Below are 22,556 nucleotides of genomic sequence, written 5' to 3'. Positions count from 1 at the left end.
TTACTTACCTTCCTTCTCCTCGAGTTGCCTCTTGGCATGGCCGAGCTCGTTCTTGGACCGCGCGAGGTTTTGCTTCAGCGTATCCACCTCCGCAGTCAGTGCGGCGGAGGCCAGCAGCGAAGCCTGCATACGCATATTGACTTGGTTATGTTAGAATCCTGTGAATGTTATTAGATCCTCTATTCGGCTTTTCTTTCTGAACGCCGAACAGAGCATCAGGGGCTACTGTCTATGCGGTAATATTTTTACATATTCTTTACTTACCTCAAAGCCTGTTAGAAGGCTGGCACAGGCTTCAGTCAGTCCGCTCTTGGCGGACTGAACCTTCTGGATCACCGCACTCATAATAGTGTGGTGCTCCTCGTCGATGGAGGCGCCGTTAAGCATCTCCAGCAAATTTTCCGGTGCCTCCGGTTGGACGGAGGTCACCGGCTCGGTAGGCTTGCTCCTCTTGGAAGGAGGCTGCCTACCGGAGTCCGGAACCGTTGAAGGTTCCGGCGCGGTGTCCGGCTCAAGGCCGGATATAGAGCCCTTGGGGATTCTATCCCCTTTACGCCTGGAGTCCGGGAGGTCGCCTTGCGGCGCCTCCAGGACCACCTCCTCCTGGCTTGGAACCTGTTGGGACGCCACCGCGGCGTCGTCCGTAGGATGGGGGGAGGTAGCCGTCGGAAGCGAATTCACGTCCAACGAATCCAGGGAACCGCTCGACGACACGTCGAGCCGGTCTTTGGGTGGACTGCATAAATGTGTTCGACGTAAGGAAAAGATGTGCAATGGGGGAATACTATGAATCACTCTGGTATCCGGATACTTACGATCTCGCAAGGGGCTTGGCCCTGTGTGGCCACTCCTTTTCGCCGTCGTCGGCGTTGGTGGAGTAGTTCGGAGGAGGGGTCTTCCTCTTCTTGGACCCTTCGGCCTCCCCAGTTGGGCGGCCTTCCTTTTCTTCCCTCCCCCCGCTGGAGGGGGAGAGGTCTCTTCTTCCTCCTCCTTGTCTTCATGGGAGGAGTGCGCCTTGGAGTTGTCGGATGATGAATCCGACACCTCCTAGCATCGGGCACTCTTTCGAGTCCCCGTGGCCTTCTTCTTGGCCTTCTTCTCCGGCACCACATAGGGTGCCGGAACCAGCAGCTTCGCCAAGCGAGCATCCGCTGGGCCTTTGGGCAAAGGAGCCGGACAGTTGATCTGTCCGGACGTCTCCTGCCAATCCTGTCAAAGGTAAGGGAGCTTAGATCCCGCATCGAGTCAAACTATGAAAAACTAATACCCTGTAAAAGGTAAAAACAGCTTACCGCACGAGCGTGACGCTGCATGCTGAATCCGCGATCCTCGGTAGCGGATGCGGGGGCCTCGGCGCCCTTGAAAAGCACCTTCCAGGCATCTTCGTACGGCGTGTCGAAGAGACTGCTAAGAGTTTGGTGCCGCGCCGGGTCGAACTCCCACAGGTTGAAAGCCCGTTGTTGACACGGGAGGATCCGGCGGATGAGCATAACCTGGACTACATTGACAAATTTGAGCTTCTTGTCCATCGGGGTTTGGACGCATGTTTGGAGTCCAGTCAGCTCTCCTTTTTTACCCCACGACAGGCCTGTCTCTTTCCAGGAGGCGAGCGGCGTAGGGGGTCTGGATCGAAACTCGGTGGCTGCGACCCATTCAGGGTCGCGCGGCTCGGTGATGTAAAACCACCCCGACTGCCACCCCTTTAGGGACTCCACGAAGGAGCCCTCGAGCCATAGGACGTTGGGCATCTTGCCCACCATGGCGCCTCCGCACTCCGCCTGGGTGCCGCGCACCACCTTTGGCTTGACATTGAAAGTCTTGAGCCATAGGCCGAAATGGGGGCGGATGCGGAAGAAAGCCTCGCACACGACGATAAACGCCAAGATGTTGAGGACAAAGTTCGGGGCCAGATCGTGGAAATCCAAGCCATAGTAGAACATGAGCCCCCGGACAAATGGGTGGAGAGGGAAGCCCAGTCCGCGGAGGAAATGGGGGAGGAACACCACCCTCTCATGGGGCCTAGGGGTGGGGATGAGCTGCCCCTCTTCGGGAAGCCGGTGCGCAATGTGATTAGACAAGTATCCGGCCTTCCTCAGTTTTTTTATGTGTCCCTCCGTGACGGAGGAGACCATCCACTTGCCTCCCGCTCCGGACATGGCAGGAGAAGGTTGAGGTGGGGTGTGCGGACTTGGGCGCTGGAGCTCGAGTGCGCGGAAATGGATAGGCAAAGGAGGAAGAAGGCGTGGATGAAAAGGTGGATCCTTATCCCCTAATATGGGCGGACACGACTATGCGTCCCCACCAGTCTGGTAAAACTCGCTTATCTCCCAAGCGCCGTAATCAATGGCGCGGTTGGGTTACCCACGCCCGTATTGATGAGAATCCCGGAATAAGGGGACACGATCTCTGCTTTGACAAGACGTGCCAAGGAAACCGCCTCGCTAAACGCGCTGAGGTGGAACAGTAAAACGATTCGAATAAAGACTTGGCCGTGGTGTGATGTCACGCTACGGAATACGTCGGCAGATTAGATTTGTGTAAATATTATTCTCTCTATGGCAATATGTGGAAACTTATTTTGCAGAGCCGGACACTACCTTTGTGTTCAAAATATTCTATGAAGTACTTGGAGGAGGAACCCGCCTTGCAATGCCGAAGACAATCTGCGTGCCGGACTCATCGTCATTGAAGCCTAGTTCAGGGGCTACTGAGGGAGTCCTGGATTAGGGGGTGTCCGGATAGCCGGACTATACCTTCGGCCGGACTCCTGGACTATGAAGATACAAGATTGAAGACTTCGTCCCGTGTCCGGAAGGGACTTTCCTTGGCGTGGAAGGCAAGCTTGGCGATACGGATATGTAGATCTCCTACCATTGTAACCGACTCTGTGTAACCCTAGCCCTCTCCGGTGTCTATATAAACCGGAGGGTTTTAGTCCATAGGACGAACAACAATCATACCATAGGCTAGCTTCTAGGGTTTAGCCTCTCTGATCTTGTGGTAGATCTACTCTTGTACTACCCATATCATCAATATTAATTAAGCAGGACGTAGGGTTTTACCTCCATCAAGAGGGCCCGAACCTGGGTAAAACATTGTGTCCCCTGCCTCCTGTTACCATCCGCCTAGACGCACAGTTCGGGACCCCCTACCCGAGATCCGCCGGTTTTGACACCGACACTCGGAATCATTGTGTGCACAGATCTTGAGAGCTCGGTACTACCTAGATGGACAGCTTCTAGTAGCTCAACCAGCTGCGGGCATCTCCTATGCATGGCGTAGCTTGCTCCATGGTGTCCAACTTGTCAGAGAAGGCGTCATTTGGAGGATCGAGGATGGTACAAGTGTTAACATATGGTCCGACCCTTGGATACCTCGGCCCTGGTCGAGAACAGTTATCACACCACGTGGTCAGTGCCTTCTGCGGCAAGTAAGTGAACTCATTGATCCATATACAGGCTCTTGGGATGAGCAGCTTGTGAGAGACACCTTTTGGCATGATGATGTGGCACATATCCTCCGTATCCCTCTTAGAGATGGAGTCCAAGATTTCATGGCATGGCAGTATGACAATAAAGGGGTCCATTCGGTTAAGAGCGCCTATAAACTATATATTCAGTTGGAGAGAGATAGGAGGGATGGAGGAGTAGGGGCGAGCTCTATGGTCCCGGGAAATCTGAACAGTACTCGCGATGACTCCTAGAAACGAATCTGGAGGTTACCTTGTCCCAGAAATATCCAGATGTTCATGTGGAGGATCAAACACGAGTCCCTGGCGCTTCGTACCACGGTCGCTTGGAGAGGCATTCCGATAGAAGATACTAAGTGCCTGTTCTGTAGCAAAGGAGATGAGGATGGGGCACACCTATTTACCAAGTGCAAGGCTGTTAAGGAGGCGTGGCGAGACTTGGCCATGGAGAAGGAAAGAAATGATCTAGAGAAGATCGAGGGCGTGCATGCAATGCTTGACTATATTTGGGGGCTAGATGAAAAGAAGAGATTGCATATCCTCACCTTTTGGTGGTTGTGGTGGGCCAATAGGAACAAGGTGAGAGAAGGGGAGATGCCACTCTCACCAGCGGAACTGGCTCGACGGACAAGGAACAACGTCCTTGAGTTCGGCGAGATCTTCTGTAAAAAAGCCGACAAGATGTCCCCAGACAGGTGGTACCCCCCGGCTCCGGACGTTTACAAAATTAACGTGGACGGCTCGTTTGTGCTGGGCCAGGAGCATGCGGGATGGGGGGGTCACTGTGAGGCTGGCGGACGGATCATTGGTGCATGCACGGGCAGGAAGACAAGAGCATACGGCGGATGCGTTCGCTGCTGAAGTGATAGCCATGTCTAAAGCCATCACCACTGCGGCAGATCTTGGCATGCTAATAGTGGAGTTCGAGACGGATTCACTGTTGGAAATATGCCCTAGAGGCAATAATAAATTAGTTATTATTATATTTCCTTGTTCATAATAATCGTTTATTATCCATACTAGAATTGTATTGATAGGAAACTCAGATACATGTGTGGATACATAGACAACACCACGTCCCTAGTAAGCCTCTAGTTGACTAGCTCGTTGATCAATAGATGGTTACAGTTTCCTGACCATGGACATTGGATGTCGTTGATGACGGGATCACATCATTAGGAGAATGATGTGATGGACAAGACCCAATCCTAAGCCTAGCACAAGATCGTGTAGTTCGTATGTTAAAACTTTTCTAATGTCAAGTATCATTTCCTTAGACCATGAGATTGTGCAACTCCCGGATACCGAAGGAATGCTTTGGGTGTACCAAACGTCACAACGTAACTGGGTGGCTATAAAGGTCCACTGCGGGTATCTCCGAAAGTGTCTGTTGGGTTGGCACGAATCGAGACTGGGATTTGTCACTCCTTGTTACGGAGAGGTATCTCTGGGCCCACTCGGTAGGACATCATCATAATGTGCACAATGTGACCAAGGAGTTGATGACGGTATGATGTGTTACAGAACGAGTAAAGAGACTTGCCGGTAACAAGATTGAACGAGGTATCAGGATACCGACGATCGAATCTCGGGCAAGTATCGTACCGATAGACAAAGCGAATTGTACACGGGATTGATTAAATCCTCGACATCGTGGTTCATCCGTTGAGATCATCGTGGAACATGTGGGAGCCAACATGGCTATCCAGATCCCGCTGTTGGTTATTGACCGGAGAGTCGTCTCGGTCATGTCTGCGTGTCTCCCGAACCCGTAGGGTCTACGCACTTAAGGTTCGGTGACGCTAGGGTTGTAGAGATATTATTATGCGTTAACCCAAAAGTTGTTCGGAGTCCCGGATGAGATCCCGGACGTCACGAGGAGTTCCGGAATGGTCCGGAGGCGAAGATTTATATATAGGAAGTCCAGTTTCGGCCATCGGGAAAGTTTCGGGGGTAATCGGTATTGTACCGGGACCACCGGAAGGGTTCCGGGGGTCCACCGGGTGGGCCCACCTATCCCGGAGGGCCCCATGGGCTTAAGTGGGAGGGGAACCAGCCCCTGGTGGGCTGGTGCGCCCCCATGGGCCTCCCCCTGCGCCTAGGGTTGGAAACCCTAGGGGTGGGGGGCGCCCCACCTGACTTGGGGGGCAAGTTCCCCCCTTGGCCGCCGCCCCCCCTTGGAGATTGGATCTCCTAGGGCCGGCGCCCCCCTAGGGGTTCTATATATAGTGGGGGGAGGGAGGGCAGCCGCACCCAAGTCCCGAGCGCCCCCTCTCCCTCCGTGACACCTCTTCCTCCCCGCTTGTGCTTGGCGAAGCCATGCCGGATCCTGCTACTTCCACCACCACGCCGTCGTGCTGCTGGATCTCCATCAACTTCTCCTCCCCCCCTTGCTGGATCAAGAAGGAGGAGGCGTCTCCGCTCCGTTCGTGTGTTGAACGCGGAGGTGCCGTCCGTTCGGCGCTAGGATCATCGGTGATTTGGATCACGACGAGTATGACTCCATCAACCCCGTTCTCTTGAACGCTTCCGCTTAGCGATCTTCAAGGGTATGAAGATGCACTCCCTCTCTCTCGTTGCTAGTATCTCCTAGATTGATCTTGGTGACACGTAATTTTTTTTTGAATTTTTGCTACGTCCCCAACATTCACAACTCCTGTCGAAAGCCTTCGATTTGCGCAGGGTGGACTCATCAGCGTACGCAACAGCTATAGAGGACATGAAATACCAACTGAAGTTGTGGTTCTCTTCTTTTTCCATTTCAGTTTTTTGACGTAGTGTGAACACGGTGGCCCATGAGCTCTCCAATATTGGTCGCCTATGTGAACCGAACCACTTTCTACAGTGGGAATCTGATGTACCAGCCCGTGTGGGCGAGTGTGTTGTGGGCAATATGCCTCACCACAGTTAAGTAATGAAAGTTATACTTTCCACAAAAAAAAAGTTATGTGCGCATCGTAACTACACATAGATCTAAAAAGAACTACAGAGGTTAGGTGTATGCATCCAATTGCTTTGAAAAATATGAATACCAAAATTAGGAAGGCACCATCCTAATTTGCATATTTTTATTTTCTTTTTGAGAATATATCCAGTCTGCATTTTTTTAGCATATATCTTTTTTTCCTGAGAATCTTTTGAGCGTATATCCTTTTGTTTTAGAAACTTTTCAGTGTATATATCCAATCTGCATCATTTTTTTTGAGAAATATCCAATCTGCATCTAGTCCGTCTACGCCCTAACTAACTAGGCCAACGCCCATTGACACCTAATCCGTTTACGCCCTAACTAACGGGGCCAAAGGCCCACTGGAACAAGACATGATTTACGCCCTAACTATCGCCTCTATCCCGAATTTTTTGAGTTTTCGTTTCAAAAGCGGCAAGAACTCAACACCATTTCGTCGGATCTCTCCATAAGTTTGATCCCCTTCCCCATAAGCGCATCCCTCCACGGATTTCCCTGCATAATCTTCATGCCGGGCGTCCCTGGACCTGCACACAGGCCCTCTACCTGCTCGACGAAATGCGCCGGACGACCACCCAGCGCCGGGGGCCGCGACGCCGCACCGACCAGGCGTCAGGCTCCGGCGGCGCCGTCGCGGTCGACCGCCTCAGCGCCCTACCGGACGCGCTCCTGCACCACATCATGTCGTTCCTAAAGGCGTGGGAGGTGGTGCCCACCTGCGTGCTCGCGCGCCGGTGGTGCCACCCGTGTCCGCGCCCTGCATCGACCTCCGCGTGCGCTACATGAGCCGCGACGCCGACCCGCCGCAGGAGTTCCGCGACTTCGTGCACCGCCTCTTCCTCCTCCGCGACGTGTCGGCGCCCGTGGACACGCTCCGCCTGCAGCCCAGCGACGAGGACGCTGGCTTCAATGAGGACGATGCCAGCATCTGGATCAGGACTGCTCTCAAGCGCAGGGCGCGGGTTATTCACCTTGCCAGGCATCACAAGAGAGCCACGTCGTTGGACGGCGTGCCCTTCGTTTCGTGCCACCTCAAGATCTTGAAGTTGTCGTACGCCAGGCTCGATGACAGTGTCCTCCGACAGCTTTCTGCTAGTTGCAAATCCTTGGAAGAGCTGGATCTCAAGGATTGCTTGGTCACAGGCCCTGGGATTGTGTCCGCCTCTTTGAAGACCTTAATCATGCTTAAGTGCAAGTTCAATTCGGGCTTCTCAATTGCACCTCATAGCCTCTTCTCCATTGCAGCTCCCAACCTCCTACTTCTGCGCCTCATCACACCATATGCCCAAGTTCCGTCATTTACCAACTTTGGGTCACTAGTCACAGCCACTATCTTACTTGATGACCATTTCTTGAGCAATGAATTTGAACACATCAGCGATAAGGATGACTGCGATGAAACTACTGATGACGATGGCAATGATGATAAGAGGGAGAACTATACGATTCATGATGCCTCATCCTTGAGTGATGATGATGATTTTGGATACATCGGTGATTTTGACGAGTTTGGATATGGATATGGTTTTCCCGAAGAAAGATATGGGCACAGTCATTACAAGGATAATTATAATTATGGTAGCAATATTGATAGTGATGACAATACCTATGAATACAGTGAGATCGCAAATGATGCAAAGTATGGCTACAAGGGTAAAGGAAAGCTTTCCAGTGAAGATGGTAACTATGGAAAAATCAGTGGTGGAAATTATAGTAACATTCTAGGTGGCCATCATATGCTCGAGAGCCTTTCCACAACTACGAGTTTGGAGTTGTTAACTGATGCTGGAGAGGTATAACAATCACCATCTTTTACTGATTTCTTCTTTTCCTCTCTTATTTTCTATTTATATTTTCCTTGGCATGGCCATAGTTATAATGGGACATTTTTTCCTGCATGTTTCACAATGAAATGCCGGGTTCCCTCCAATAGAACACGTGTCGAATGAGCACATTTCTGACCTTCTGCTCTGGTGTAGTACTAGTTTGTTTAATCATCAATTGTAGCTTCGAGGGAGTATTATTCATCAATTATGTTCTCATTGCAACTTTGCTGTTTTTCTCTTTGTTGCAACGGTGTATCTTTTCAACAGATTAGCTATATATATATATTCAGTTTTTATAAGAGTGTCTAAGGACGATGTTCCCCCAGTTACTAGAAAAGAAAGATGAATGATTTGAAACCAATACGTGCTATCTAGCAATACATCACTATATGATAGATGTTGTTTTCCCTTCTTTTTTGAGATGGGTATCTTTTTTCTGTTGAATAAACCATCCATATGCAGTTTTTACTGTGAGAAGTTGATTCGAGTTACTACCGTTCTTTGCTGAATACTCTTTTGTCTGCATTATGAAGGTGATTCTGACTAGGGAATTGAGAAGGTGTCCAACTTTTAGCAACCTGAAGACCCTGTCCCTTGGTGAATGGTGTATGGCCGCTGATTTCGATGCATTAATTTTCTTGCTACAGCATTCACCTAATATAAAGACGCTTTTTCTCCAACTCAAATTGGTATGTGTGATTACATATTTGGTGTATGCTACTTGATCCTTGACTTCATTGTTCTTAGTTTTTTAGTATCTGATCGCACACTTAATGACAATTTGGTTAATGTGCTAAAGAACTTCAGCACAAGGAAGGCATTGGAAACATGTATCAAACTACAGGGAATATCGTTTACTTGCAAAGAACTTAGAATGGTGAAGATCAAATGTTCAAAGGACGATGGGAGAGTCCACACCTTGGCACATATGTTCAGGGCAAATGGTATATCACTAGAGAATATTTATGTGCGTCGGAGCGGGAATGCTTGTGAGTCATACCTATACCATTTCGTATTTACTTGCAATATCAGCATTTCCTTACTGGTTTATATATTCATATGCTATTTACTGAGATGTAAAGAGCACATTGCCGTGTTCCTGAAAAGCTAAATAAGTATAAATGGGCATATAATCTGCTTAGTGTATACATCGATATTCTGTTACATGAGAAGTATATTCTGTAAAATTAAAAGATGTTCTTTCGTACATGGTCCTAATCTACAGTCATCTACTTTTTGATATTTCTACCAGATCTCCGTGGCCAGAAGTTTATGAGGGACCTCGCCAAACAAGAACTGGATGAATGTGGGGACGACTGGATGTAAACGTCCAGAAGTTTACGAGGGGTCTTCTAGATATTAAATCCTGCCGGCGATCGACCATGCATTATGTAGTTAGCAAGGTGTAGTAAGAACCCTTGATCTCCATGTAGTACTGATTATGCTTTCAAAGCTTCACCGGATCTTTTGACGTCCTTTTTAGTAGCATGGGCTACAAATCGCTGGGATGTTCTTCCTATACTATAAAATAATTCATTTGTGTGGTCTGTAGTAAACTTTGCTTTTTTGCCAGAACAGAAAATAAATTATGGATGCGTCGTGCCTGAATTGTGGTGCAGCTGAGATACGCTTTGTTATTTCACTCCGATAGTATGACTGTAGGGTTCATTTGTCAGGGTTATTTTATCTTCGGAAGTTTAGTATAGTTGTATATTGAAATTAATGCAAAATTGAAAATTTGAAATGTGTTTCACATGCAGTGAAAAGGAAATACACTTCATATACAACAGGTCGAATACTGAAGTAAACTTCATGCTCTGAATCATGTGTGCCTACAACTATGAGCGGTGACGTATTTTCTCTCAGAACTAGATAATTGCCCGTGCGTTGCGACGGGAGTATAAACATTCTAGTAGATTAGCCCCTGACTGCACGACTATTATTGTACTATATTATTGTTTTTGAGAATCCATGTATATTATTATATTGATACGCTAAAATCTTACCAAATGTTTGTATGCAATCGCCATGATTTCTCTGCCATTTTATTGTTAAGCACTTATTTGGTAAGAATTTAATGATTTGCCAACAAAATATGTGTTTATTTTGGTAAGTTAATAAACATGAGACAATTAAATGGATGGGAGAACAATCAAATATGGGAGGAAAAAATCAAAGAGGATAAGGAAAGAGTGCGACGTATATATGGAAGGTTGGACGAAAAAGAGGTGAAATGGGAACCTTACGTTCTTTTTAAGTAGTAGAGATTTAAGTAGTAGAGATAAGCACTTATTTGGTAAGAATTTAATGACTTGCCAACAAAATATGTGATTATTTTGGTAAGTTAATAAACATGAGACAATTAAATGGATGGGAGAACAATCAAATATGGGAGGAAAAAATCAAAGAGGATAAGGAAAGAGTGCGACGTATATATGGAAGGTTGGACGAAAAAGAGGTGAAATGGGAACCTTACGTTCTTTTTAAGTAGTAGAGATAACAGATATTAATACCTGAAAAAATACACCGCGTTTTTGTTGTTGAAAAAGGACACTGTTAATAAGACGGTGAATTTCACTTTTTACCCACTGTTTGTGTATTTGTGATAGTATTTGCCCCATTTAAATTTTCGGCCACATTGTACCCCAAAATTGCTGTGATGTGTCGTGTTTAACCCAATTTAACACTTTGCCCGGATTTTAACCAGTTGGGTCCTCTTATCAAGATGATGTGTGTGATGACCAGTATTCCAACTAGGAGTCTAGGAAGCGTAAACAAGATGGCACTATCCTCTACCCACCTAATCGGACTCGCGTCCCCGTCCACCTAATTGGCAAAACCTTGCCCCATGGCAAATCTTGATTTGGTTGTCGCCTGACGGCTCCTCTTTGCCGCCCTTTATTCTCTTCGCCCCACCACTTGTGGTCTCACAGAGTGGGCCTGGCTTGACCAAACCACAAAATATGGTGCAGAGCTAGGGTGGTTTTTTATGGGTTGTGCTGGCGAGAAATAAGAGCAACTCTACCAGCGTCGTCATACCGTGCATTTGGAAACTGGCGTGAGCGCGGCGCCCATTTCTGCCTAGGCTGCCACCGACATTCATTCAAAATACTCGAGGGCGGTGGGTAGGCGGGCACGGACGACGACTGATTCTATCTTACGGTGCACGTCATCCTTGATCCACTTGAAGTAGTCCCACATCCTCCCCCAGAACCCTCTCTTGGTGTGGACCTCTTAGGTCTTGCTGGGGAGGACGTGACCGCATCGACATGGCCGATGAGATTGAGTGTGGTGGCAGGGATGGAGAGGGCAGGGTGGCGGCCGGTGAAGGGGGGCGGTGAGGTGAGTGTGTTGGCGACGGGGATGGGGGAGAGAGGTTAAATGTGGTGCTGATGGCGAAGGTAATGGGTCCATATACCAGCGAATGGGCGTGTTCCGGATGGAAATTGGGCCTGATTTGCTACGTGCGGGAGGGGAACATGACGAAGAGCGTTAGTTGGCACTCTGCTCGGTGGATACGTGGTTGCAACGTTGTCAGGGAGGAAGCGGCAATTGCACGGGCAACAACGACATTGATAGGGCTGCATGCAGGAGGAAGAGTCTGAGCCAAAACTTTCTTCCCGCTCGAGCAGATGGTGGATGATGCATGCTCCAAACCAATGCCCCCACATTATTTGAAGGGTTGAATATGGAGCACCCTTCACAAATTATGCATGCCGAATGTCGGATGACTAGTATGCTAAAATGGCATTCTCATTCAAAAGTCGCCATATTGGTCGGGCGACTACTATAGAATCTGGCTTTTAGTTGCAAAAATAGAAAACCGAAAGCTGGACCACTGGATTGAGGATGGATGGCACAGATTCAATGGGACAGATGTGTACACAGAAATGCACGCTTCTGCGCAAAAAGGACCCTCTTTTCTAACGAATGTGCTACCGTAATAGCCCTAGCATTGATTGGGAAAGAGGTAGCGACACGGAAAAGGCAAGTGTTGACCTAAGATGTGAAATGACGAAAATGCCCTCGGCGGGGCCTAGAAACAATGGGCGGTGGCACGCTGGAGGGCACACTACTCACTGCGGCAGTGTTTTCGGTTTGATCCGACGGCCGAGGTCTTTCAGGAGCGAGATCGAATGGTCGAAAACGCATCAAGAAATTGATCCGACGACCGAGAGTGCCTAAGCTCTAAGAGAGTGCGGGGGCGCCCACGGTTCTTATTTCAGGATTTGCTCCTGTGATAGTCCCATCTGACCATCTCCCCTGTTGCTTCGCGGCGGCGCTCCAGATCCGGTGCCAAGCGCATCCCTTTCCTTCCCTTCCCCGGCTACTCCGACTCAAGGCCACCACCAGACATCGCGCCCCACATCTCCGAGCGGCAACCGGTCGCCGTCGCGACGGTGAGCTCCACGGTGGGGAAGGGCACCGCCGGCATAGGTGCCTTCGAGGCACCACGTGACGTTCACCGTGCCCTCCTCCGGCACATCTACGACGTGGATGAGCCCACGCCGTCCGCGCCCAAGCTGCAAGGTGGCCACCTCTTCCCTGCTTTCCTTTCGCTGCCGCTATGTACAATCATTTTATTACTATTTTGGGTAGTGGATTTGGAGAATTTGTGACATTCCACTCGGCAGTTTGTTTGTGCCAGTTTCCTTAACAAACGGCAATGCGCTCCATATCCTTTGATGAAGGTTTTAAAAATCTTCAACTTTATACTACAAGTCAGGCTCATGTACTAGTGCATGCTTGTACAGGAACCGATCAAGTGCTTCTGCCAGCTCTTGTGTACGTGAGTGTCTCTTGGCGGAATTCAGTTTAGGCCATCTCAAGCAGTCTCTCTTGGTATGTTATGTTCCGTTCCATCATTCAAAATCCTGACTGACAAAGCTGAGCCGCGGTGTCGCTAAACCTGCATGCAGATCTTCCGCTCGACGAAATGCACCGGAGCACCACCCAGCGCCCGGGCCAGCGCCGCGGCGCCCGCCGGGCTGTCGCCAAGCCCGACCGCCTCAGCGCCCTCCCGGACGAGCTCCTGCATTACATCATGTCATTCTTGAAGGCGTGGGAGGTGGTCCGCAGCTGCGTGCTCGCGCGGCGGTGGCGCCATCTCTGGGCGTCCGTGCCCTGCGTCGATCTCCGCGTGCGCCCCTCCACTGGCCGCTACGGCGACCCGCCTGAGAAGTTCCGCGACTTCGTGCACCGGCTCTTCCTCCTCCGGGACGAATCGGCGCCCGTGGTCATGCTCCGCCTGCGGTCGAGCGACGAAGAAGCGGGCTTCACCGATGACGACGCCAGCGCGTGGATGATGGCCGCCATCAAGCGCAACGCGCGGGTTATCCATCTCACCGGGCGTTGCTCAGAGATCGCGTCATTGGACCGCGTGTCGTTCATCTCTTGCCACCTCAAGGTCTTGAAGCTGTCGTATGCCATGCTCGACTACAGGATCCTCGGGCAGCTTTCTTCTAGTTGCACGTCTTTGGAAGTACTAGGTCTGAAGGATTGCTTGGTGGCGGGCCCTAGGATTGTGTCCGCCTCTTTGAAGACTTTAATCATGCTCGAATGCGAGATTAGTTGCGCCTTCTCCATTGCTGCTCCGAACCTCCTACTTCTGCACCTCATCACACCTTACGTCCGAGTCCCATCATTCAAGAATTTGGGATCACTTGTCACAGCTACTATCATACTTGATGACTCTTTCTTGGGTGATGACAATGAATGCATCAGTGATGAAGATTATTGTGATGGAACTACTGATGACGACGGGGATGATAGCGACAATAATGATTGGACAGAGAGCTCGAAGATTCATGATGAGTCTTCCTTGAGTGATGGTGTTGGATATGATGATTTTATAAGGTTTGGATATGGACATGGTTTTGCTGAAGGAATTTACAGGCATGATCGTTACAAGGATAATTATTATTATGGTGATGACAATACCTATGCATACAGTGAGATTGCAAATGATGCAAAGTATGGCTACAAAGGTAAAGACCTGATTTCCAGTAAAGACAGTATCTATGATGGATATACAGAATGCAATGATGGGAAGATTTTAGGTGGCCGTCATATTCTTCAGAGTCTTTCAAGTGCTAGAACTTTGGAGTTGTTGACTGATGCTGGAGAGGTATAGCTGTCACCACCTTTTACTATTTTCTCTATCTTCGAGTAAGAAAATTTTCTTGATATAGCCATAATTGTTTTTTTTTTCTTAACAACTTTTCCTGATGTTTGCAAAAGAAATTTATGTCGCTCCCAACAGAATACACATGTACAATGAGCACATTTCTTACATAAGTAGCAACACCTGGTTAGAAAGGCACAGTTGACTTGGAGAAGAGTTCAGATCAAGAAATTTGTACTAGCTCATTTCATCATCAAATGTAGTAGGTCAAATCAATGAGATATGGAAGTATGGAGCTTCAAGAGAACATTATATATTATTTAGATTATTGTTTGTTATTTTTTACATTCTTGAAGTAGTGTATCTTTTTAAATGATTACTGTTCAAATCGTTGTGTAATTAACTATTTTGAGTCTGTGTACCAGTATAATGGCAATGTCCCTTCACATTATAGAAAAGAATGAGGAATCTTATTTTACCAATAGGTACTAATCATGGTAACACATCACTATATGTCTTAATTTCTTTCTCGTGGTTGGTATGTTTGTTTTCTTCTCTGCATATTTAATAAACCTCTTGTATTCAATATATAAAATATAATATTGATTCAAATTACTATGTTTAATTGCTGAACACTCATTTTATGTGCAATGTGTAGGTGGTTCTGAGTAGGGAACTGAATACATGTCCAACTTTTGGCAACCTGAAGACCCTGTCCCTTGGCGAATGGTGTATGGCTGCAGACTTTGATGCATTAATTTTCTTGCTGCAGCACTCACCTAATATACAGAAACTCTTTCTCCAACTTAAAATTGTATGTGTAATTACATAGTTGGGGCTTATGCTTACTTGATTATCTTTTAGTTTTGAGTATTTTAGCGCATGCTTAACAACAACTTTTTTATCTGCAAAAGAACTTCAATGCCAGAAAGGCATCAGAAACAGGTATCAAACTACAGAGAAGATCATTTACTTGCAAAGATCTTCGAATGGTGAAGATCACATGCTCAAAGGATGATGGGAGAGTCCATAAGCTGGCAAATTTGTTTATGGAAAATGGTATGCCAGTCGAGAAAATTTATGTCCACCACAGCGGGAGTGCTTGTGAGTCATACCTTCTCTTCAGATAGCATTTTGTATTTATTTTCATTATCTGTAGTTTTACTTGCTTGTATGTTCATGTGCTACTTGCTGACGGATGTCCACTGCATACTGTCTTGGTCCGCTTTCCCTGAAAAGCCACATGCTTTTATGTGCATATATAATCTGTTTAATATCTTGTCAGCATTCTGTTAAATTGGAAGTATGTTTTGCTAACTTAAGTATGTTCCTTCTGTACATGATCCTAGACTACACACTTATACACTTATACACTCCCTGATATTTCTACCAGATCTCCGCAGCCAGAAGCAGACGAAGGAGTTCTGGGGGGTGTAACATCCAACATCCTCATGAGCAACTGATCGTACTCTCAAAGCTGCGCTGGGTTTCTTAATTTCCTCTTTTTTGGTAACATGGATGACGTTGGTGATTATTGAATCGTTGGAATGTTGTTGCCAGTGGGATGAGCTGAGAAGTTCAACTAGTAGTAGGTCTAGCCTCTAGTACAAGTTTGCTTTGTTCCTGGAACGGATATGAATGCTCGTCGTTTGAATGCTTCAGACTTGAGAGTGGTGCATTTGAGTCTGTCATGCGTTGTGCTATGCTCCAGAAAGCATTAAGCATTGATCCTATGGTGAGTTATAGGCAGCTTTACTACCGTACAAATTCTGATGTCGTGTAAAAGGAAATGAACCTTCATTCCGATTTCGGCGATGAAGGTTTACATTGATGTCTAACTATTCATATTTCGGTGCTCTGCAATCATATACAATAGGTAGAATATTGAAATAAGCTTCATGCTCTGCAATCATGTGTGCCCACAAGGCCACAACTAGGAGCAGAGAGGTATTTTCTCTCTGAATAACAAATACTGACACACCTGAAAAAACACACCACAATTTTTTGGTTGAAAAGGGATATAGTTAATAAGAGAGTTAATTTAACTTTTTACCCATTGTTTGTCTATTTGTGATAGTATTTGCCCCATTTAAATTTTCCGCCACATTCTACCTCAAAATTGTTTTGTTGTATCTAGTTTAACCTGTTGGGTCCACTTGTCAAGATAACGTGTGTGATGGCGGGTAAGGGCTTTTGGAGGCCGAGCTCCACGGAGCTCGTTTTCAAAATACAAATTTCTACAAGGTGAAAAAATTTGAAATTGTTTGTATATACACTTTCACACATGTGTATTGCCTCTGTGCAAAAATTCAAAACCAAATACTTTCACACGTGGCGTACAGAAAAAAGACAAAAACGTATTTCTAAAATGGGCCAATATTTTTTGTTGTTGGGCCGGATATTTGTTTTTTTTGTACAGCCTACAAATCACAACAAATTCAAATAATTTTCTTACACGTTCGTGCGGAAATCTATTAAGTTACCGTAGATTTTTTTTTTGATTTTTTCTGAAATTTGAAATATAAATTTTGATTTTTTTTAAATACCGAGCTCCCTGGAGCTCGGCCTCCGTTGGCATTTTCCGGTTTGATGGCCAGTATTCCAACTCGGAAGCGTAAACCAGATGGGAGTATCCTCCCTACCCACCAAATCGGACTCGCGTCCTCGTGTGCCTAATCGGCAAAACCTGGCCTATGCAAATCTAGTTTTAGTTGTCGCTTGCCGCCCTTTGTTCATCTTTGCCCCATCGCTTGTGGTTGCATAGAGTGGTTTTGGCTTGACCAAATCACCAAACAAGTGAGCTGGAGTGGTTTTATGGCTTGTGCTGGTAGATGGGGATGTAAGAGCAACTCTAGCAGAGTCGCCATATTGTGCATCACGCGACATTCATTTCTGCTAGGCTGCTGTTGACACTGAGTCAAAATACTCAAGGGCGGCGGGTAGGTGGGCACGACCGGCGACTGATTCAGCTTCACGGTGCGTGTCATCCTCGATCCATTCAAAGTAGCCCCACACTCTCTCTCAGAACTCTCTCGGCACGGGCCTCTCAGTTCTTACTGGGAAGAGCACGACCGCACCAACATGGTCGATGAGGTTGAGTGTGGCGGCGGGGACTAATGAGGGTTGAGAGGGGGCGAGGTGTCGGCCGGTGAAGGGGGGCAGATAAGGTGAGTGTGTCAGCGATGAGGAGGGGGGGGGGGGGGGTGGTTGAATGTAGTGTTTCTCTGTAACGCTAATCCCATATGAAGTTGTCCTTAGGTCTAGCATCACTTGGTATGCACTGCCACAAATTTACAAACCGGGATACAAGTGGAGTTCACTTGTAAAATCCAATTTGGCCCCCAGAAGCACGTGATCTTGCACGTGAAAATGATTTTTGAGATGTCGAAAAAATCTTAATTTTTTTACGTAATCATAGTCACATCCAAATGCTGCCTGCAAAGTCTTAGGCAAAAAGTTAAACATTTTGGCCTGTGCAAAAAATAAATAAATTGAACACCAAATGTTACCCCAAAATGTCATTCAAATTTGTTTTTTTCACCGTGAAACACTAGTGCTCCGTTTCTTATGAAAATTGCCAAACATGCTTGCTAAACTAACACAAACATCCGCAAAAAAATCAAGAATTTTTAAAAACATTTTACCATTTTTTTTAAATTACCGCGTGGGAGCAAATGCTCCGGAGCCAAAACGCCTCCCACTGCTCACTCTCTCAATAAGAAAAGACTTTGAGTGTACGCCATCCCACTCCGCAACTCACTCCGAAGCAGCCGCCACCAGAAAACTGAGAAAGCGGCAACAAACTCCACCCATTTCACCGAGTTTCTCTCCGTAAGTTCCCTTTCCTCCCACCGAGATTTCAAAATCCTGACTGACAGGGCTGCGCCGGGGCGACCCGAAACCCTACGTGCAGGCCTTCTGCTCGACGAAATGTGCCGGAGCACCACCCAGCGCCCGGGGCCGCGCCGCGGCGCCGGCCTCAAGCCCGGATCCCGCGGCCCGACCGCCGTCAAGCCCGACCGCCTCAGCGCCCTCCCGGACACGCTCCTGCACCACATCATGTCGTCCCTCAAGGCGTGGGAGGCGGTCCGCATCTGCGTGCTCGCGCGCCGGTGGCGCCACCTCTGGGCTTCCTCGCCCTACGTCGACCTCCGCGTGCGCCACTCCTCCGGCCGCGACGCCGACCCGCCGGAGGAGTTCCGCCACTTCGTGCACCGCCTCTTCCTCCTCCGCGACGCGTCAGCGCCCGTGGGCACGCTCCGCCTGCGGTCCGGCGACGAGGACGCCGGCTACGACGAGGACGACGCCAGCGCGTGGATCAGGGCCGCCATCAACCGCAACGCGCGGGTCATCCATCTCGCTGGCCATCGTTCGGAGATTGCATCGTTGGAACGCGTGCAGTTCGTCTCGTGCCACCTGAAGGTGCTGAAGCTGTCGTATGCCAGGCTCGACGGCCGGATCCTCAAGCAGCTCTCTTCCAGCTGCACGTCTTTGGAGGAGATGGATCTGAAGGATTGCCTGGTGACAGGCGCCGGGATTGTGTCTGCCTCTTTGAAGACTTTGATCATGCTCAAGTGCAAGATCAAATGCGCCTTCTCCATTGCTGCTCCGAACCTCCTACTTCTGCGCCTCACCACGCCTTACGTCCGAGTCCCATCATTCAAGAACTTGGGGTCACTTGTCACGGGCACCATCATACTTGATGACTCTTTCCTGGGTAATGATTTTGAGCACATCAGTGATGAAGATGACTGTGATGGAACTACTGATGACGACGGGGGTGATAGCGATGATAATGATTGGACAGAGAGCTCTAAGATTCATGATGATGACTCTTCCTTGGGTGATGATTTTGGATATGATCATTTTATAAGATTTGGATATGGAGATACTTTTGCTGAAGAAAGTTACACGCAGGGTCATTACAAGGATAATTTTGATTATGGTAGTGATATCGATAGCGATGACAATACCTATGAATACGGTGAGATTGCAAATGATGCAAAGCATGGCTACAAAGGTAAAGGCCAGATTTCCAGTAAAGATGGTAACTATGGTGGAAACAGAGAATGCAATGGTAGGAAGATTTTAGGTGGACGCCATATTCTTGAGTCTCTTTCAAGTGCTAGGACTTTGGAGTTGTTGACTGATGCGGGAGAGGTATATATAGCTGTCACCACCTTTTACTGGTCTCTCTATCTTTGAGTAAGAAAATTTCCTTGATATGGCCATCATTGTTTTTTTAACAGCCTTTTCTGATGTTTGCCAAAGAAATTTATGTTGCTCCCAACAGAACACACATATGTCCAATGAGCACATTTCTTCTTACATAAGTAGCAACACCTTCTTAGAAAGGCGCAGTTGACTGGGAGAAGAGTTCAGATCAAGAAATTTGTACTAGCTCATTTCATCATCAAATAGTACTCTGTAGGTGAAATCAATAAGATAGGGAAGTATGCAGCTTCAAGAGAGCATTATTTACTATTTCAGATTATTTTTTATATTCATGTAGTATTGTATCTTTTTAAATGATTACAGTTTAAATCGTCGTGTAATTAACTATTTTGAGTCTGCATACCAGTATAACGGCAATGTCCCGTCACATTTTAGAAAAAATGATGAATCATATTTTTACCAATAGGCGCTAATCATGGTAACACATTACTATATGTCTTAATTTCGTTTTCATGGTGAGTATGTTTGTTTTCTTCTCTGCATATTAAATAAACCTCTTGTATTCAGTATATAAAATATAAAATTGATTCAAATTACCATGTTTATTTGCTGAACACTCATTTTATGTGTGTAGGTGGTTCTGAGTAGGGAACTGGAAATGTGTCCAAGTTTTGGCAACCTGAAGACCCTGTCCCTTGGCGAATGGTGTATGGCTGCAGACTTTGATACACTAATTTTCTTGCTGCAGCACTCACCTAATATACAGAAGCTCTTTCTCCAACTTAAAATTGTATGTGTAATTACATATTTGGGGCTTATGCTTACTTGATTATTTTTTAGTTTTGAGTACCTGAACACATGTTTAACAACAACTTTCTTGATCTGCAAAAGAACTTCAATACCAGAAAGGTATCAGAAACAGGTATCGAACTACAGAGAAGATCATTTACTTGCAAAGATCTTCGAATGGTGAAGATCACATGCTCAAAGGATGATGGGAGAGTCCATAAGCTGGCAAATTTGTTTATGGCAAATGGTATGCCAGTCGAGAAAATTTATGTCCACCACAGCGGGAGTGCTTGTGAGTCATACCTTCTCTTCAGATAACATTTCGTATTTATTTGTGTTATCAGTATTATTACTTGCTTGTGTGTTTCTGTGCTATTGGCTGACGGATGTAAGCTGCATATTGTCTTGTTCCACCTTCCCTGAAAAGCTACATGTTTTTATGTGCATATAATCTGCTTGATGTCTTGTCACCATTCTGTTAAATTGAAAGTATATTTGTTAACTTAAATATGTTTCTTCTGTGCATGATCCTAAACTACACACTTATCATCTCCCTGATAATTCTACCAGATCTCTGTAGCCAGAAGTAGATGAAAGAATTCGCCAGGCGTGAACTGGAGTTTTGGGGGATGTAACATCCAGCAGCCTCATTTGCTTTCAGATAAGAAATCCTGTACCATGGTCTCCACGAAGCACTGATCGTGCTCTCAAAGCTGCGCCGTATTTCTTGATGCCCTCTTTTTTTTTTCAGTAACATGCATGGCTGATGTTTATGGCCATCAATCATTGGAATGTTCTTCCCCGTATGATGAGTCAAGACTTTAAAATTTTTTTAAACCAGTAGTAGGTCTAGGCTCAACCGCTCAAGTACATTTTTGCTTTGTTCCTGTAACGGATATGAATGATCCTCGTTTGAGTGTTTTAGACTAGTGCGTCTCACGAGTTTGCCATGCAACCATGTCGTTTCTACGATGACAAATGTTGATCCTTATATAGGCGGCTTTAGTGCCGTGCAAATCCAGATATTATATACTAGTAGTAGAAGGAGCTGACCATTGTTTGACATAAAGACCATTGTCAAACTAGGTGCATATTGCCAACTCGTTCTCAGACGTACAGTAACAGGCAAGATGCGGCAGCATCAACTGAATGCAGTGCTGGTAATACCGGCAAGTAAAATCCACAAACACTTAGGGCTCACATTTGATTGTTGAGTAGGAAAAAACCCGAGAAAATAAACCCTTAGGGGAGATTCTCCTGTGCACATGAGATCCCTTCCACCACGTGGGAGAAGTTCCCACTGCCCTGGGTGCCAAAATGGCAACAAGGGGGAGGGAAGAAAGTCCCTCAAATAACACAAAGACTTGACCCCTCGGCACACAGATAACAATAGACTTGTACATACAAAATTCTATAGATAACAATAGACCATATATAAGAATTCCACAAATAATTCTCAAAAAACTTGAATTTTAAGAAATATTACAATTGATAACCACCACTTCACAAAGATTCAAATATCGGTTGGTCTAAATTTCTTTGCGACCAAGTGTTGGCCTAAACTGTTTTCATGTGCCATCATAGTTCAAGTTTGTTCACGAAAAAAAAACTTGAATTATCAATTGCCTTGTCGGTGGCAGAGATACTTTTGAATAAGAAGAACTGCAAGACGATGATCACTAGCCCTACTTATGTTTTTTCTCCACTCCGCATCGCCATCAGATACCAAAAGTTGATGCTCACTGAACTACACAAAAAATCAAGTTAGCACTAGTTTACATTTTCAATAGACTAATTTTGAGTACATAAACGGATTAAGATGAAATAATATCAGCCAACATATTGTATGTGCAGTGTGCATAATAAAATCGAGACCACGTTGCTTGCGAAAAGAATATAATTTTTTCAAGCTTCTTTGAACATCTACAAAGTACTCAGATTCAGAATGTCCTATGAACCAGAATGCCACTTACAGTCAATACCAAGTACTCAGATTTAATATCCATTTTTCAGGGAATAAAGCAAAAAGAATCAAATTTTATGATCAAGCAGATGTTTGTGTGTGTCATCCTATGACATGTAAAAATGTTGGACAAGATTGTGACCGAAGCAAGCAAGAAAAATAATCACAAGCTGGAAAAGCACGACTAGAGTACCAAATTACTAATAAATACGTAGTATGTGGCCACACTTATGAGTAAATCA

The 22,556-nt window shown here is 46.5% G+C and overlaps 1 protein-coding gene and 2 pseudogenes across 1 annotated transcript; all 3 read left to right on the top strand.

The window, feature by feature from the left end:
• The first annotated feature begins 6,995 nt into the window (after window positions 1-6,995).
• LOC147983927 (uncharacterized) lies at window positions 6,996-9,589 on the top strand (annotated as a pseudogene).
• A 2,935-nt stretch (window positions 9,590-12,524) lies between these two features.
• On the top strand, window positions 12,525-15,824 carry LOC147983926 (uncharacterized). Its single transcript, XM_087540914.1, has 6 exons — window positions 12,525-12,793; window positions 13,018-13,105; window positions 13,183-14,390; window positions 15,046-15,201; window positions 15,302-15,491; window positions 15,781-15,824. The coding sequence occupies exons 3-6, from the start codon at window positions 13,200-13,202 to the stop codon at window positions 15,822-15,824; spliced, it is 1,581 nt and encodes a 526-aa protein (XP_087397040.1). The 5' UTR covers window positions 12,525-12,793; window positions 13,018-13,105; window positions 13,183-13,199.
• Window positions 15,825-18,317: 2,493 nt separating this feature from the next.
• On the top strand, window positions 18,318-20,986 carry LOC147983925 (uncharacterized; annotated as a pseudogene).
• Window positions 20,987-22,556: the final 1,570 nt, after the last annotated feature.

This window comes from Triticum urartu, chromosome 2A, assembly GCF_056163025.1.
Source record: "Triticum urartu cultivar PI428250 chromosome 2A, HENAU_Tu73, whole genome shotgun sequence".
Classification (NCBI taxonomy): domain Eukaryota; kingdom Viridiplantae; phylum Streptophyta; class Magnoliopsida; order Poales; family Poaceae; genus Triticum; species Triticum urartu.
The sequence above is the reverse complement of the archived record's forward strand: the minus strand, read 5'-3'. Positions and strand labels throughout refer to the sequence as shown.